At 35.4% G+C, this 19579-nt stretch overlaps 1 protein-coding gene across 1 annotated transcript in view; it reads right to left on the reverse strand.

Moving 5' to 3' along the window:
• Positions 1 to 19579, reverse strand: part of LOC126367108 (general odorant-binding protein 70) — a 41642-nt gene that overhangs the window by 4012 nt on the left and 18051 nt on the right. Inside the window, exons 2-4 of the mRNA XM_050010516.1 lie at positions 18254 to 18347; positions 4715 to 4815; positions 2481 to 2516 (exon numbers count right to left, since the gene is read on the reverse strand). Of these exons, the coding sequence (XP_049866473.1) occupies positions 2481 to 2516; positions 4715 to 4815; positions 18254 to 18347 (231 nt within the window). The remainder of the gene's footprint in view (positions 1 to 2480; positions 2517 to 4714; positions 4816 to 18253; positions 18348 to 19579) is intronic.

Here is a 19579-nt window from a genome sequence, read left to right on the forward strand (position 1 = left end):
ATACCTATTTGATTTGCCCGGGTTATTCATATATTTACTCATTCTTCCTAAAATTAACAGCTGTCAATCACCCGTCCCTTTCCTTTTCGGCGGATAAGAAAATGACAGGTATAACTTAAAGTAAAATTAGGAGGTGTCTGCAGGAATCGGGGCCAATATCTTACTATGTCAATCGAATGCTAATTCAAGTGCAGAGTATGATATTTCTTAAATAAAGAAACTATTGCGGCTCCTGATTCCCTGTCTGGTGTCTATATTTTTTTAAGCTTCAGCTCTGTAACATGCAGTTTAAGAGCCTACACAGCAATAAACCATAAAAACAGGATTTAAAAATAAATTCGGTGCGTTTTACAGCCATAGCCAGGTAACCTTGATACTAGTGGGTCTAAGGGGCAGTCGTTCTTTAGGTATTTAGGTCTTGTTATGCTCATAAAGTTTATGGCACCATGCTTGTAAATAATTCAAAGTTTTTACTGGATTTGCATCGACTTGCTGCTGTATTTCTTATGAGTTGTTATTAATAAAACAGTGGTTCGCGGTTGGTGATTTGTGCGAAGCTGTAAAGTGTTATAATGGGCATTTGCATTGCATTTGCAATAGGCTAGTTTCCAACTAGTCAAATCAGTTACTTTTTACTAAACGTCAAAACACGAAATTACTATGGAATTTGTATGAAAAAACACACTGTGACGTTATGAAAAAAAGTGCCAAAATGTCGGATTTATTATTACGTTTTTGCATTTTCATGCGGATAAGAAAATGTCAGGTATAACTTAAAATAAAATTAGGATGTGTCTGCAGGAATCGGGGCCACTGGCTCTAAGTTATACTTAAGTAGGTTATATATATACCTGTTATATAGATACTTATCAGCCGAAAAGGAAAGGGCCGGTCACGGAAATTTCATTTTATTCGCGAATTGACTGTTACTATTCCGCACTAGATCTGGAGGTCCGGGTTCGATTCCCGATGGGGACATGGTCGAAATCACTTTGTGAGACTGTCCTTTGTTTGGTAAGGGCTTTTCAGGCTTGAATCACCTGATTGTCCGAAAAAGTAAGATGATTCCGTGCTTCGGAAGGCACGTTAAGCCGTTGGTCCCGGCTATTAGCCGTAAAAACACCTCCACCAACCCGCAGTGGAGCAGCTCCTTACCCCCTCCGGTTGATTGAGGGGAGGCCTGTGCCCAGCAGTGGGACGTATATAGGCAGTTTATGTATGTTTATGTATTCCGCACTAGTTTCGCGACTGCTCTTCATAATTACTACTGTAAAATTGTTTGCCCAAGTAGTGTCACTTGAGACAAAGCTAAAATAAGCCACGTAAAAAAACTACTGTAGAATGTGAGTATAACTAGTCATTACAAAAACTTTCCATCGTAAACCTGATATAATATGCGTTTAATTACTCTATTTTCTAACAAAGGCATTGTTGGGAATCAGTCGACATGGTTCACAATAACGAGAAAATAGTAAACCGGGGCGTTTCTGCTAATTTAGTATAGTAAGCTGCTCTTATGACGTTTTAATACTAGAAAATAATATTATACTTAAAATATTGATTGTTGATACTTATCAAAACCAAACCGGTAAAGAATTAGGTAAGTACTTAAATAAATAGTAAATGGTAAGATTGTATCATAGAACTAAATTTGATTGGCCAAGTACTTAATGCCAGTTGTGACAAATCGGTTTTCCAAAAAAGAAAATGGTAGAACTAAAATATGCTTAAAATTAGTCAAGTTTCAATAAATAGTAATAATGTTTGAAATCATGCACTTAAAAAAAGCGATTAAACTGAAGCAGTGTTATTACAAGAAACGACAATTAAAAGAAAAACTAAGTACTTATGTATAAAATACAGTTTATGTCACGAAAGAAGTCCCTCGGTCTCGGCGCTACTGTCGCAGATTTTTTTTTAATTTGCCCATTCGGGTAGGCAAAGGGAACTTAGCTCATACAGCCTAGTCTTTGGTCATCTTAATCTTTTTTGGACAAGCACCCAGTAAATGCCTTCAGTCTTACTTTTCAAAATTATAGCTCATGTATATTCCGATAAATAATATTGTCTTTATGTCGCAGATTCTGCATATTACGATTTGTCAATTAGTTTCGATAAAATCTGTCGACTATTTTCGTGGCGCGAATGATTATTTTAAACAGTGAGTGCAGTAATTAGCACAGTGTCGTGTTTTATTGTGCAAATTGTTTTTGATAAAGTTTTAAACATAGTTTATCATTAGCCTTAGTTTTTTTCTTTGGATTTGAATTCAGAAACCATGAAGGTCTAAAAACTCATCGGTTTCAAATTTAGTATCGATCGCAATCGAGTCGCAAAGAAGAAGAACTCATCGGTTGGTAAACGAGGATCAAAACCGTGACCTTTGCAAGCGAGTCGGCACTTGTAACAAAGCTGCCATTGTATTACTAATCTAGATTAAGTAAAGTGGCTAGTGTAAAGTGAAGTAAAAGTATACTCACCGCTTTCACTTTCCGGTACACGCATTGCAGTAGACACTGGAATCAGAATTAGAAAGACTATTAGTTTCTGTTTAGTAAAACACATGAGATAAAAAACGTATTTAGGGTGGTATTAATAGAATAATCTCAGCTTCGAGACTGCCCTCAAGATCATGTTAATGTGACAGTTCTCATATAAAAACAGGGACTTGAGCATGATCTTGAGGGCAGTCTCAGCTGAGAATAGATTATTAATACCAACCTTAGTTTTATAATCGCGTCGCAATAGACAAGCTAGTAAAAGGTAAACAAATGTTGTCTAAATTTTACCCGAAATGAAAATTATTTGAATGAAATCGAGGTTTTGTTGAATAAAATCACATCTCAATGTAATTTATGTGTTTTTTATTGGTCAATAAACTTATTTAAGTAGCAAAACTTACAAATATTTTCTTTGTCAAATATCGTGTACTAGAACTAATTAGTGCCTTCTTAACATTCGTGAGGACGGGTCTTTTATTTTCAACACTTGAGGAATGTCATTCAGCGTGTTAAAGCGCATTTTAAGTTGAATGGCAGAAGTGTGAAATGGGATGTTTTAGACATGTTAAAAAATGCATACGTAGAAAGGTATATAGTAATCTCTATAAAGATAGGTAGAGTATTCTGCAAAGGGTGAGATACCTACCTATAAAAACAAGTTGGTATCGGAAGTGTCCCAGGGGCAGGGATTTTTGTAATGTTCATATAGGTTTCAAATTTAGCAGCCTACAAAACTCCCCGCTTCGCGCCGCGGACCATTACCGCCTTTGTGGGTCGAATGTTTAATAGTTCCCATTCGAAATCTATTTTGAAAATTCCGAATCTAAAGTCCTACTTATTTTCTCGGTCACATAAAGAAAAATAAGTACTTATTTTGCGGAAAATCAATAATGCACGTAATCATGATTATGATGCGTGATTGACCGTAATTATAACCCATTACCGATTACGGAAATATTTAGGACATTGCATTTTACATTCATGCATACTTACCGTTCGCTGCGGTAATGTAAGATTTGATTTAGTTTTGTTTGTATGTAGATTTGATTTAGTTTGTAGAATACATTCATCATCATCATCAATTTAAGAGCCACGCTCTTGTCGGTGCAGTATTTTCCATGCTACTTTTTTAGGGAAAAAAGGGCAGTGGTTTCCCTTTTGCCTTCCGCCCCAATACATTAAAAAAATGTTATTAAAAGTGTTAATATGCAATAGTTGTGTACATAGGTAGTTGTACAAAAAGTTGCTAAAGCTGGAGGTCTTCATACAATACAATACAAATACACTTTATTGCACCAAAATAAAAAGAAATAATTACAAAAAGTCTCTTAACTAAGTACATGGCAAATGGCGGCCTTATCGCTTAAAGCGATTTCTCCCAGACAACCATAAGGTGAGGCTAAGGCTAAGGTGGGTAAGGTGTGGCATCATTCGGTAAATGAAGGTCATGCGGACGAACTTCTGCTCAAAGCGTTATCTATATGGAATACGTCAAAAGATGTCGATTAATCGCTGAAAAACGCGACATATTGTAATTTTTTATTTGACGCGTTTGCACTATTTCTGACAAGTGTGCTACGTCAATTCGTACGTAACTCTCATAATGTAATTTCTGCCCTTTTTCTTAAAAATATTAAGTACTTAATTGTAAAGAATTATAAATGTACACGCTTATCTGCCCTCTCCTAATTTGAGTTTGTTTTTTCCCGGTATTTTGGAAGAGATCTCAGAAATAAGCTGAACTATACATTGTTTATGTTTACGCGGTTATTATAATAAAGAAAATACATAATACCGGGTTCTTGCCGCGTTATATTTAGGGAAGGTAATAAGCTGAAATGTTTGTCTGTCTTGTGTGTAATAGATTGACTTTGTCTTTTTCCCGGTCTGCAAAATTGCAATATTGCTTTCTTAGATGAATTGCTTCGATGTGGCCATTTTAACCCCCCTGTTTGTCTGTCTTGTGTGTAAAAATAAATAAGTATTGAGTATACTAACTCCTCTGGACCAAAAAGCTACAGAGTGGGTTTCTGAAAATGCTGTCAGACGTCGGGGAAGGCCACGGAAAAGATGGCGCGACGAGTTAGACCGCTTCTCGAAACGGTGGCGCGAGCAAGCTGGGGTCAGGGAAGAGTGGAAGAAGGGAAGAGAGGCCTTTGCCCTGCAGTGGGACACTGAGGGCTATTAATAATAATAATAATAATAATACTAACTCCAGCGATCCTCTTCTCGTCGTGTGTGAAGGGCACCTCTCTCTTGTTGCGCCGCCTCTCAGCCGGCATGGTGTGCTCCTCTTTGATCACGTCCAACGCCTCTGTAATATACAAATAAAAAAAAATTAAATAAACAAAGTAAACATTAGGAATTGTTTATGGACAGACCGCCTCCGTGGTCTAGTGGTTAGAGCGTTAGGCTCATGATCTGGAGGTCCGGGCTCGATTCCCGATGGGGACATTGTCGAAATGACTTTGTGAGACTATCCTTTGTTTGGTAAGGACTTTTCAGGCTTGAATCACCTGATTGTCCGAAAAAGTAAGATGATTCCGTGCTTCGGAGTGGAGCAGCGTGGTGGAGAATGCTCCATACCCCCTCCGGTTGAAATGATTATGACGTGCTCAGCGGTGAAGGAAACAATCGTGAGGAAACCCACATTCCCGGGAAATCCATTTTCGGAGGTATGTGACGTAACTTGTATTGTATAGGGCTGGTTTTCTGTAAAAAATCGGTGCTGTCAAATCATTAGGTTAGGTAAGCGGACCCTGTCAAAAACGGGATAATGCTAGGGAGATGATGTATTCGAATCTGTTTGAATGAATCGCACGTGTCTTCTTAAATGAGAACTTAGAGACATGTTGCCACCTGTCTGTTAAATATTTCACCTGTCTGAAAAAATTAGATGATTTTGTGCTTCGAAAGGCACGTTAACTTCACCTACCCGCACTCCAGCAGCATGGTGGAACATGCTCCATACTCCATATCCTGTCCGGTTTACAGAGGGGCGATCTGTGCCTAGCAGAGGGACTATTAAGTTATGTAAATATCTGTTCATAATGTGATTCGTGCGACTTTTACGATTTATCGACATGATAAAAATATACTTTATTGCACGGAACTAAATTTTAACAATCAGACATAAAACATGAATACAGTACAATTTGGGCGGCCTTATTGCTCTAGAGCAATTTCTTCCAAGCAACCACCAAAAAGAAACATTTACAAACAACTTCAAAACCGAATCGGAATCGTATATATTGTACAATGTTCCCGCCATTAATTTTTAACTATACTTGGTTTTATAATTTAAGCCAGATTTAAGTAAGAACTAACCGCTGCATTTGCCGCCGTTAAGTAGGCCGCGCTAGTCACGACTCGAGTTTGATTCCAGTTTGCCCAACTAAGTTTACTTTCGATTTCCGATAGTCTCGGCTGTGACTAGTTTTAAGTATAAGTACTTATTGTGCTTTTTGGAAACTGATAAGTCGTTTTGTTTTGGACTACTTAGTAAAAATTTTTGATGAAAGATTTTTGTTACCTTTAGAAAAATGTAGAGTTGTTTTTTAATAAAAAGGTTGTACGGAATTTAGTTAGAAAGTTCTAAAACTAGCTTATTTTTTCTTGCATTTGTATATCGCAAGCGATCATAAGTGAGAGAATGTGAATCTCATTCCATGTTTCCAATTTAAAAATAACCTTAAGTACCTAACCTGAAGGTTTGCCAGTCCGGTGTTTGGTCAAGTTTCCCAAGTAAATGACCATCTTATGTGTATGATACATATTAATTGCAAAATGTAATACATATAAGAAAAATATATATGAAACAGAAAAAGATAAAGGAAAGGAAGAATCCTAACCACTTGCGCTGTCCCCATATATCTGAAAATACCCCAGCTTAAAGAAAAAAGGGAAACACTCAAAGTATATAATTTTATTTTGGGGTCTCACATTGCACTTACAACTTTGTTTTCATAATAAAAGCTTATAAAATATAGTGTTTATGGCGCTCTAAAAAATACGCTGATAGCTTATGAGTATTTTTATATAGGCATATATTTGTAACAATGTTGTTGGCAAATGACACACTCCTGAGTCACTCAATGGGTCATGGAAGTTATATATTAAGTCGAAGGCTTTAAAATAGGTCGATTTATTGATGGCATTACGCAACTATGAATGCGTATACAATGATCCATTGTGGTTAGACCTGGACTAGTAACTAACCCAATTCAGTAGCAAATTTTTTTATAACATAATATAACGCAAGATCACGACTATAATCCGAATTGAGCTAATCAGAGATATATCCATCGAAAATGAACTAGCGAGGTAACGGCCTCCGTGGTCCCGGAGGTCCCGGGTTCGAATCCCGGTGGGGGCATATCACAAAAATCACTTTGTGATCCCTAGTTTGGTTAGGCCATTACAGGCTGATCACCTGATTAATCGAAAGTAAGATCATCTGAGCTTCAGAAGGCATGTTAAGCCGTTGGTCCCGGTTACTACTTACTGATGTACGTTAGTGGTTACATGAGCCATGTCAGAGGTCTTTAGTGGCTGAATAGTAACCCTGACACCAAGGTTGATGGGGTCATACACTTCACTACTAAGTAGATTGTGCCCCACCCAAGATTAATTAACTTTGTTAATTGGATTCAATGAAATCATCATTTGTAACATTATTTATTAATTTCAGGTAAAATATACCCATAGAAATATATACCTTAACCTAAAATACACACAAACAACAATCAAACAATCACACAAAATCGGCACTTTATATACTTACACACGTCTTTATATAACACATCCTTTTTTTAGCCAAATATATCAGTCAGTCTGGAATATTCTGTTCTCAATAATTAAATCAAAAATGTTCAGTTAATTAACCATACGTAATAATTACTAATTAATCAATATCCTGCAATTTAGGGCGAAGGCGAAGGAAGTGTTAGATGTTGCAAGATTCCTTTTCAAGTCGACACTTGCCTCAATGCGCTCTTTAGTCGAGTTACTAAACAGTAATGAATCAGTCTTTCTAGGAATTACTATGATGTATTGTTTCTGTATAAGTAAAAAGGCTTATTACACCTACCTGTCCGACAAGCTAGATGCGTCAAGGTCACTGGTGGTTACCATGGTTACATACATACATAAACAGTCTATATACGTCCCACTGTCGGGCACGGCCTCCCCTCAATCAACCGGAGGGGGTATGGAGCACACTCCACCACGCTGCTCCAATGCGGGTTGGTGCTCCAAACGGCTTACTTTTTCGGACAATCAGGTGATTCAAGCCTGAAAAGTCCTTACCAAACAAAGGACAGTATCACAAAGTGATTTCGACAATGCCCCCATCGGGAATTGAATCCGGACCTCCAGATCGTGAGCCTATCGTTCTAGCCACTAGACCACGGAGGCTGTTACCATGGTTATTTCCCACCAATTCGCTCGAGATCGTGGTTACCATGGTTACGACCCGCCGATTTGCTATTAGACTACACGATCTGATCGGCAAACGGGAGTTGGTAGAGAGTAACCTTGGCAACCACCGTGACCTTGACGCATCTAGCCTGACGGACAGGTAGGTGTAATAAACCCTAAAGTCAGGATTCAACTGAACTAAATAGTTTTGTTTACTTGACGGAGAGAGATGCCTACTGAAAGATAGGAAAAAAATAATAATAAAAGAAAAACAAAATAGAAAGAAAAACTAGTTGTAAGAATTTTGAAGGATAGTATACCAATATACCTGGTAAAATTCTTAAATTGACTTGCTTTTTTGTTATCTAATGATAATTTGTCATTTCGTTACGTATCGTAACGGATAGGGTAATGTCTGATTTCTATTTCATAAGAGCTAGGTATCATGCTCCGTATTAGAACTCACTTATCATGAGTCGTGCGCACTCAATTGGCACTCAATCGGTTTCTTGTTTATGTTCTATATTGAAACCTGTCGTCTGATTTATAAACACCTGTGTTTGAACATCTATTTCCCAAGCCAGGCATCGATGGCAAGACCTTTTGCTCAACAGTCGGGCGAACTGTCTGAGCTTATCAGTAGTATATTATCCTGCAGTGAAAGGAGCACAGGTTGATTTTATAAGGTGCAAGAGTTCAGAAGTTGCTCAATAAAACAGGACTGTTAAAGCACGTCGCATGTTTCATGTCACTGGTAGGCTGTGGTAATGCGGTGTGCTGTTTGGTAGCACACTCGGATCAAAAGATCAAGATTTGTTCCCAGGCTCATAAGTAGGTACCTACTTTTACTTTTCAGACGTGTAGTTCTACACTGCGCTCCAAAACAGGTATTGCTGATGTAGGGAAAAAGTCCGCCAAATTGAAGTGGCACTGGGCCGGACACGTTTGTCGGATGCATCCAGAGCGATTGGCACGGGTAATTACTCACTGGTCGAGGAAGACCGCGTAGAAGATGGTGTGACGACCGTAATGCTTATCGGAGGGATTGGTCTTCCCTCAAACAACCGGAAGGGGAATGGAGTATAACCTACCACGCTGCTCCATTGTGGGTTGGTGGAGGTGTTTTTACAGCTAATAGCCGGGACCAACGGCTTAACATGCCCTCCGTAGCACGGAATCATCTTACTTTTTCGGACACACAGGTGACTCAAGCCTGCAACTCATTACGGGAATCGAACCCGGACCTCCAGTTCGTGAGCCTAGCGCTGTAACCACTAGTCTACAGAGGCTGTTTTACATATTATTAAACTATATTATCGTTAGAATCGACGTTTTCCGATTTCCCTCGGATAGAATTATCTATTCGGCTGGAAACGGTAAAATTAGTCTCAGACATCGAACAGAACATTCAACAAATAAGCGTACATATAATGCAAAATAAAGACGAACACACAAATTTCGCAAAGGCAAGTAACAGTCGAGCGAGCATCGCATGTCCCGACAACTTATGCAAGTGTTACACAACCTGCAGTGTTATATGGGTCACTGGCTATTGCACTAAGCTGCTTAGATTTTACGATAAGTAACTAACTAACGAGACAATTTTTGTTTTTAATTTGGCTTTATTTATTATTATTTATTTAGGTACACATGTAATACTTTTACAGGCAGAAAAAGAATGACTGGCTGAAAAAGAATGACTTTGTATACAGGCTGTTAGTGACATCGTAACAAATACTGAGGGGGATGATTCAGACCATGATTCTGAGTTAATATGAAGTGGAATTTTCCTTCGCAAAAGTGTGGATCGGAAAATAATTAAAAAAAGAACACAAAAATTTTCATTAACTTTTTCACAGAAAATTCCATTTGATATCAACTCAGAATCATGGTCTGAATCATCACCCTCAGTATTCGTTACGGTGTCACTAACACCTATACCTACTTGTATGGCTACCGTATGTACTTGTACGGGGTGTAAGTGACATCGCAACGAATACTGAGAGGGATGATTCAGCTGATTATTCTGAGTTAATATCAAGTGGAATTTTCCATCGCAAAAAGTATAGTATTGAAAATTATTAAAAATAAAAAAAAATATATGTTTTTTTTTTTATTTTATATATACCGACTAACACACACTAACACGGACTTTTGTTGAGCAATAGTTTTACAGGTACAGTTTAATAATTGTTACGCGAGCCGAAAAACAATATAGTTGGCGCTGTAAATATTTTCCTTCGTTTAACCTTTAATTTCATGGATAACATGTATAATTGTATATAGTACATCTTTTATCTTTGTTTTTGGGTGTAAGTGTGTAAATGATGACCCTTTTTATTACACCCTGGCACAATTACATCTTCCGCCCATTATTCTGATCAAAACAAAGCGAAGCATATAGGTAGTAACATAATAATTCTATATAAACTGTGATCCAAATATTATTTTTATATTATGCTACTGCCATTATATATTGTATTTTTGAATAATTATGTACTCGAGTAATGAGAAAATAGGTAATTATCACGTTAAATCTCCACAACGCCATCTACTTATATTATTTTTGGGGAACGTAACCTGGAAAGTAACTCATTGTTGTCACAACTATGTGAATCTTAGTAATTATAAAAAACGTGGGTGCGAAACTGTCTTCGTTGCAGAAGCGTACTGACAAACAATTTTCTATGTTACTTTTGTGAACAAATAAATAAATAAATAATGAAAATGTGACAACCATTATTATTAATTACCAATAATTATAATTTAGTATCATGTTTAATTCCCATCATTTATAAGTATCACTAACAAATTTGGATGTAATAATATTAGAATAAATGACATTTATTATTACTACTTATTATCAGTAAGTAGTTATGTTTAAAATGGTTGTTACATTTTATTTTTTATAATTTAATTAGTACATGGCCTACTTCACCTACTGGTATACAATGTCATAAAAAGCTATGTATGCATTTTACTACCGAATATATTAAATATTTATTATTCATAATTATCATTGGTCATGAATAAGCAATATTTTATAATAAATATCTAATGAAATAATTCATAAATTATTAATAGCTATAACATTTTATAAATATAATCTCAAATGTAACATTAAATTAGAGGTTACCGACTTTATTGATCAATGCATGCAATTATGCATTTAGGTGACCTACCGTAGTTGCGCAAGTCATTCCGAATGAGAAAAAATATCGACACATAGGTACAAACATTCAAACAAACATATTATTTTTATTTACAGCACAAATATATTAGAGCAAAATGAAAAATATTGATCGTATTACGGTATTAGTTACTTCTTTAATATCAAGTAGAGTCCTAGAACTAATCTGCGTCTACCTTTTTAATAGCTTTTTGACCTTAATCTCTCTCTTTGAAAATTCCTAATCGGATTTTCATGAAATTTACAGTAGGTATTCCCTAAGTTAAATGACAGATACTTAACATAACATAACATAACAAATACTTTATTGCACAAACAGGAAAAAACAATATACAAAACAAAAGAGAAATAGAATAAGTACATTAGGCGGCCTTATAAAAAAAAATCAATAAAATATAATTATTTCAATCCTATTTCTAGTTTCTCACAAATACGAGGGTAAACCTACGAATAAAGGGTAAACAAATATTATACACATATAGACGAAAGGCACATTTGTTTAGAAGCCTACATTGACTAACATATACGAATATCGTGTGAAATTATTGCTTCAATATTACATAATACGGGTAAAATTGATAACCTCCTCCTTTTAAAGTTGGTTAACACTTCCAAGGATAGAACATCTACGGACGTTCCGATACCAAGGTGTCATACTACCTATTATGAACCATCGATGACCCATGGTCTACTAACACTGATAAGGTTTTTCTTCATACAAAAGACATTAACGAGATCATTGTTTTTCTTAATCATAACACTTAATAGTTTGTTGAGCATAACTACTAAGCCGATTTTGTTGAAACTTCTGTTCCATAATTAACAAAGAATACGACAAACATACATACACATACCTATGAAATTCGGCGCACGTGTTTAGAAGCCCACGTAAACTAACATGCTTAATACATACGTGTGAAATGGATAACCTCCTTATCCATGCAGTCGGTTAAAATAATAAAAGTAGTACGGCTAACTATCTCTACTACATAACCCATTAGGGATTAAGGGTGAAAGTTTATGTAAATATGTGAACCATACGTAGAAAACAATACACAAGAGAATTATGTTGTGAAAGGCAAAGGTATTTCTAAAATACTTTTTTTAATATTTGTGTTTGGCGACGATTTCACATGAACGATAAGTGAAGACGAGGCATCAAATCAATTTATTTGCGAGAACACATATAACGAAAAGGTGGTATAATAATTCAAATATCAATGTTGCGAATACTGAGGGGGATGATTCAGATCATTACTCTGAGTAAATATCAAGTACTAAATTTTTCATTATAATTTTCACAAGTACTTTGCTGTGTGATAATTATATTTTTAAAGCAACAAAACTAGAAATAGGTCCTTTTCTCTTTACACTTATGGAATTAGTTTGCTCAATTTCACATAAGCTAAGCGGTTGAATGCCGTAAGAGGCAAGTGGCCTCATGCCTTATTGGGTGCAAACCCGAGGGCGTATTCTTGAGTTTGACCTCACGTTCTAAAGAATCGGTTGCTAAAGATGATTAAACATTCAGGCAGTAAATATTATTAGATGTCATCATCATGCTTTTGACATTAATTCTACCTCAAATAGTTTAATTTATTCGCTTTGAAATGTGAAAATTAAACTGTAAATTTATTATAGCAAAGAAAAAACACCTCATGTCGCTTTGAGGTATTAATATTATTGAACTTTTTGACTTTTAATTTCTTTCCAAATGGACTTTAGGTACCTATTTGAAATAGATTAAGACACGCGATGCTACATAGGCGGTTCTGACGTTCAGATTTTCATCTGTACCTATTAAAAATCAACTTTATTTTGATTTCTGCTTAACCCAATTTTTTTATTTATTTATTCAAAAATATACACTGCAGTTTTACAAAAACTATTATTCGCCAAACTGCAAAACAGTTTGATGACGAGCTTAAGCACCCAATACAAATTAAGCAACTCATCTATACTTCTATACCTGGTCTATTTTAATATTTTGACGAAGTAATTTAGATATCCTCAAGCCTATACGAATCGGCAGAATTTTCAGACAAAGCCACTCAACCACGTGTTGTTTTTATGAGTCAGAAGTGATCTCAACGAATACAGTTAAGGACAAGCTTCCATAAGAGTTTGTGTCTAGAACAGGCAATAGTATTGAGGGTGTGACGTAGGTTACTTAAACTGCAAGGAGTTTTTAAGGCGCGTCCTCATTGCTTGTTTTAAAACTGTACCGAAATTGTAAGGGATCAGGTCAGAATTTTGAGGTTCGCGTGCACCAGGAGCTAGTATATTTTTGTAAAAGACACTCAAAAGTGAGTTTAAGGTGGGGTCTCAATTGAGCATGGTAGACGACCACATCTCATAATCCAACTCAAAGGTCTGTCATGGTCATTCAGTGGGCACGCATATTACTTGAGGTGGCTTTGAACTGTTTGAACTGAAACACAAAACTATCTTAGTTACCCATTAAGATATTTTTGTGTTGCCAACTGTCAATTTTTAACTAAGTATATCTTTTGTCGAACGTCTCATCTGCCTAAAACTACTGCAGTTTCCCACAATCTGTATAGCCGGGGAAAAGAAGCTGCAAGAAAACCTCGGTAATTTTGGAAAGGTTTAAAGTCGCGTTCTAGGTAGATCAAGTATTGTGTAAACAAAATCAATTAAGGTATATGCTAAATTGCTTAGCCGTTAAGTGGGTATTCCTATATACATTTGTAACTGATGCGATGAAGCTATGAGGAACTGGTGGCTATATATGTGTTGTTAAAAGCGTTATTATTAGCATGATATGTTGGTAATTAGGCTTTGAAGGACCTTACGTTCACTGTTAAACAATTTGGCATCAAACAAAGATCTATTATTTAAAACGTAATAACGTAATTCATTTGGTCACTTCGAATATGACGGTAGTCGGTAAGTTGGTTATATTACGATTACGAATGAGTTTTGTTTTGCGATCTTTGAGTATTTTTTTAAGCTAGTTTTTCTAACTCTTAAGAAAAAGAAGTAGTTTTACTTACTGTTGAAATCATTTATTAAAATGAGTAGTTACATCATCTATGTAATATATTCCAATTAAATATTGAAAACTGAAGACAACGCTTAGGCCTATTTTGATCGTGAATTCCGAATATTAAATTACTAAAGTCAAGGCTGTATGGTCCTCAGATCTTTGCCTGCCTTATATAAGGCGAAATTAAACAACAACAACATAAAACAAATCTATAAAAAAACACCAGTTGCATTCCGTGACATTTTTTGTTTACTGATACAAAAATAAGCCGCGGTTTGGTATTAATGTTGACCTTAGAGACCTGATAATTTGAAGCAAGGTAATAGTTTGTTCACGCTATACTAAGTTTGAGTAGATACAGCTAGTAAGATCATTGCCGGATCGTGTACAAGATTGCCCATTTCAAAAACTAGTATTCAATATTCCTTACTTGCATACTATTATGGTGTACTATTATGTTGCATACTATTATGGTGTCCTCAGCCATAACACCTTGCGAAATGACGTAAATTCAAAAATGTTACATTGACTTTCAACAAGTTTATCCATGATAATTACGTTGAATAAATGATTCTGATTTCTGATTTCTGATTACAAGTTGGTAAGTTACATATGAGTTTCCTATGACAGACCCTTTCGGGCACAACAAAATAGAAGTTTAAAAGAGAGAAGGAAGCTTTTCAAATAGTAATATCAGTATCATTATGGTATTCACTAGTGCTGTAGTAACATTTATTAAGTAAGAGTATATAACTATATGAGACCGATTGTGTGCTTTTATGTACTTAAACGATCTACTTAGTAGATTTTACTGTAATCACATTTTACAATAATGGTGCAATGAATACTTGTGAATGTGTGTGTTATGTAGTAGAATCCTTCATCACATAACACGTAAACTCGATCAGTCGGACTCAGCTGGCGACATAAATACGTACATATTTATACGTAGTCAAGGTCGTGAAGTGAAAGTTGCTCTACGCGAGTTTTATTGTCTTTGCTACTATTTACTATTACTCTTTGGCAACGCGATAAACTTCAAGATGCAGGTATACGAATCGCTAGGCTTAAATGGAGATGGCCAGGTCACTTGGCAAGATGGGAAGACTACAGATGGACTAAGGCTGTTACTGAATGGTCGCATCGAGGCAGACCACCAGCCCGGTGACCGGATGACATTGTGAGGTATGCCGGAAAGCAATGGATGAGACTTACACAGGGCCGGAAAGGATGACGTGAAAGAAAGGAGGCCTATACCCAGCAGTGGGTGGACACAGGCTGAGTAGATAGATATATAAGGAGATACTTGACATCTATAGTAAAAGGCAGGAACAATACGTAAGTTGCGCGAGTAGAGTTACTTTCACTGGTCGACCTTGACTGCGCACGTCTTAAGTTGTCGCCTGTGATGGATTGTGTTTTGTGTGTGTGTTTCCATTGTTTTGTCTTTTAAATGTCTTTCTCAGTTTTTTTTTTAAAAAAACAACAACTCGTAATGTTTTTCGCTTTCGATATTCTGTATGCACTCTCAACATGTGTTTTTTTTTGCGTTGTGAAAATTTTATTTAATATTTTACTCAGAATGTCATCATCCCCCTTATTATTCGTTACGATGTCACTGTTTCGTTACGACGTTACGATGTAAGTACGTAAAAAAATATTAGTACTTATAGATTATAACACAATCCATCACAGGCGACAACGTAAGACGTGCGCAGTCAAGGTCGACCAGTGAAAGTAACTCTACTCGCGCAACATACGTAATGTTTCTGCCTTTTACTATCTGTTAAGTATACTATTTCCGTTAAATGCATGGTGCGATGACAGCTGTGACAAAAGATTCTGGATACGACTCTTTCACACTTCGTCACGAGTATAGATAATATGTACTTTAAAGTTACTTATAGGTACATATAATGTATTTTTATTAGAAAATTGAACTGTAACTCTTAATAAATGTCAAATATGCCAGAGCGACAGGGTTGTAAAGTGGATAGGTGCATGATATTGTGTCATGATCACACATGCTTTAAAAGAAGTTAAATTATCTGCAAGTAGATATCTCAATATCTAAATAATGAATATTAACTAGGTTACAGTTAAAAGTTGCGAAACGATGGAATTTATATGGACTATTAATTTACCTGCACTTTTATCGTCCAAGCAAATGGGCCTATAAATTAATATTATTTTAATGATTTAAATTTAAAATATGAATAAATAGAATTAATATAAATTATTTATAATTGAAAATGTTATAGAAATAATTAATTAATTCAAAAAGTAAGTTTACAGAAAAGGCGGGAACGGAAGTGAGAATTACGTGGTGAACGAAACAAATGAAGAACGGAGTTGGACTTGTTCCCCTACTTTTCTAGGAGACATTGGTTGTGGAAAGAATTATGATGGAAATTAATAAATACTTAGTCGATAAAGTTACCCAATGACAGTGTTTTTATGAAAATTGCTCATGACTGTCCAACAGGACAGTCATGAGCAATTCAATTAATTATTAATTTGATTAACAAATTACAACAGGACATAAATCATTGATGTATAATAAATTGGCTACTTGACAACCTAGTCAAATGAGATACTTTTTAAGAAACGTCAAAACGAAAGGTTTCTTTGGAGCTTGTATGGAAATACTGTCCTGTGACGTCATCAATAAAGGCGGTCAAATGTCGTATTCATTGTTATTTAATTTATAACTAAAATACGAAAAAACGTCGAAAAGTAAAAGGAGATTGATTTTTGATCATCTTCGACTGGCTTCTATTTCTAGATTAGCATTATATAATTTATATTTGACCAAGTCGAATAAACTATTACTATAGTCAAAAAATAGAGAATAGTCACAACAGAAATTATGACGCAAATCGTGACGCATCATGCTAACAAACACTATAGTACTTAGGTACTTAGTATGTATAAACAAAGTGTCATTACATGATGGTCATTGTTAATGGAGATACTGTAACAGGCGAATTATATAATAAAATAAAAAACAACTAAAAATATACAATTAAATGACACAGTCTAATTGTTACACCGACACGGCTATTTAACGCGCGATTTGTTGTTCTATCTACTTATTGAACCGTACCACAATTCATCTTTAAACCATGAATGCTTGTCTGGTCTATATTAATAAGTATAGAGGGTGTTAGTGACATCGTAACGAACACTCTGAATCATGAGACTTCTATTCTGATTAGTTATTAAGTGGAATTTTCCCTCGCAAAAGTCTGAACCTGAAAATAATAAAAAAAATAAACACTAAAATTGTTATGACTTTTCCGACGGGAAAATCCACTTGATATCAACTCAGAATCATAGTCTGAATCATCCCCCTCAGTATTTGCTACGGTGTCACTAACACTCATACGCACTTGTATGACTACCTGTACATACTTGTACGGGGTGGAAGTGACATCGTAACAAATAAAAAAACACGGAAAATTTCACTTGATATCAACTCAGAATCATGGTCTGAGTCATCTCCCTCAGTATTTCTTACGATGTCACTAACACCCTGTATACCTATTTATAACGCGGTTTAATATAGGGCATATAATTATAAGTTAACGCACGATCACACTATTATTTTAGAATCATGTCGTATTAACCTATTTGACAAATTGAAACAAAAGTCAAACTAAATCTCAATTATGTTTATGTGATAGGGTTCTAAAGTACCTAACACTAATAAAATCAAGTCCCGTCAGATATCAAGCTACTGCCGACTTTTTGGTAAAAATTGACGATTCAAAGTGTACTAGTGTTTTGTAAGTGTACTATTGAATAAAAGATTTTTTGAATTGGCCCTATCTACACTTGACTCTATCGACAGCAAGTGCTGTTTTATAAAATAAAAGACTTATATAGCCGAACAAAGCTCGCGATACTATGACTAACAAATATAACATAGCAATACGTTTGTATCCCCAAAGGGGTAAGCAGAGGTGTATAGTATACAGACCCCTCCTCGCCAGCTATGTTTAAGTTCCATAGAGGGAGAGCCTTTAACCGTGCATAAATCCTGGAAACCTCGATACCGCACCGTCCATAATAATATGAAAGTTTGCATTTATTTAGTTCAGAATTCTGTTAATAAAGTGAATGTAAACTCACCTCTAAGTATTGAGAGTTTGATCTCATCCTGACACAATGTGATCACTCTTTCGATTTTCTGCGGCGCAGTCGGCGGGTTCCGACATCTTTTTTCCTGTAACAATACAAATATAAATATAAGTGTTAAAGTAAAAAACATTCATTTTATAATAAAAGTTTTACTTACAGAAAAAAATATATTATTGAAGTAATGTGAAAATAACCTACTTATACCTATAATGACTGACAATGATGAATGATGACATAGAAATTGTAAACTATTGAATTTAGCAAAACCTTAATTAGAAAAAAAGAAACCACTCAAGAGACAAGAGGGAAACCACTGCCCTATTTTTCCCTAGCATGAAAAAAAAAGTAGCATGGAAAATGCTGCACCGACAAGAGCGTGGCTCTTAAATTGATGATGATGATGATGTTCATTAGAAAAAAAGTGAAGCTTCTAACTTCTTGTATAGGTACAAGGGGTAACCAGAAGTAAAGCATGGATCGCTTCCCACTACGTTCCTAGGTTCAAAGTATTTAAAAAAATATTAGCATCTATATTTTCGGTGTAATCGTCTGATATACTTCCACCTAGAGTTAAGTATAAAATCCCTCAGTCTAGTGCAAATGGGCTATAAAAAATAATTTCCACATCGCATAATGCCGTATTAGGTAAACAAATACTATATTACCTATGTAGGTATATTATATATTTGTCTTTGCCATTATCTAGACAGTTGTGCAATAAAATGTTATACTTTAATTTGCCAAGTCTGTTGTCTAGGCTTACTAACCGACATTAATATACTAGAGGCCCATATTATTTAAATAGTAATTGGTTATTACTTGCAGGATTTTATTTTAAATGCAACAATCAGGAAAACATCTCGCGTTTGCCTTGCAAATAGATGTATATCTACTTACACGACTTAGTATGGAAAACATACTTAAGTCAAATCAGATGCACTGAATAAACGAACAATTTCCCAAATGTGTAATCGACTTAACTAAATACTTACAATACAATGTAATCAGCAGGCTAATTTCCATCTAGTCAAATTACTTAGTTACTTTTTACTAAACGTCAAAACACGAAATGACTATGGCGTTTCGTGACAAACCTTCGCACTTATTACTACATTTTTCTTTATTCAAATTCATAAATAAGTTAAATAGAAAAAAGAAAAGTTTTTTGTCACATTTAGATCTGTGTTTACTTAGTAATCAGAATATCATAATTTATCTTTGATCTAGGAAACTACCCAATTGCTAAACAATGACGTAAGTAGATTAAAAAATGGAAAATTGACCTTTATGTTCACTCCGGCGTGTATGATACGATTG

Source organism: Pectinophora gossypiella, chromosome 5, assembly GCF_024362695.1.
Source record: "Pectinophora gossypiella chromosome 5, ilPecGoss1.1, whole genome shotgun sequence".
NCBI lineage: Eukaryota > Metazoa > Arthropoda > Insecta > Lepidoptera > Gelechiidae > Pectinophora > Pectinophora gossypiella.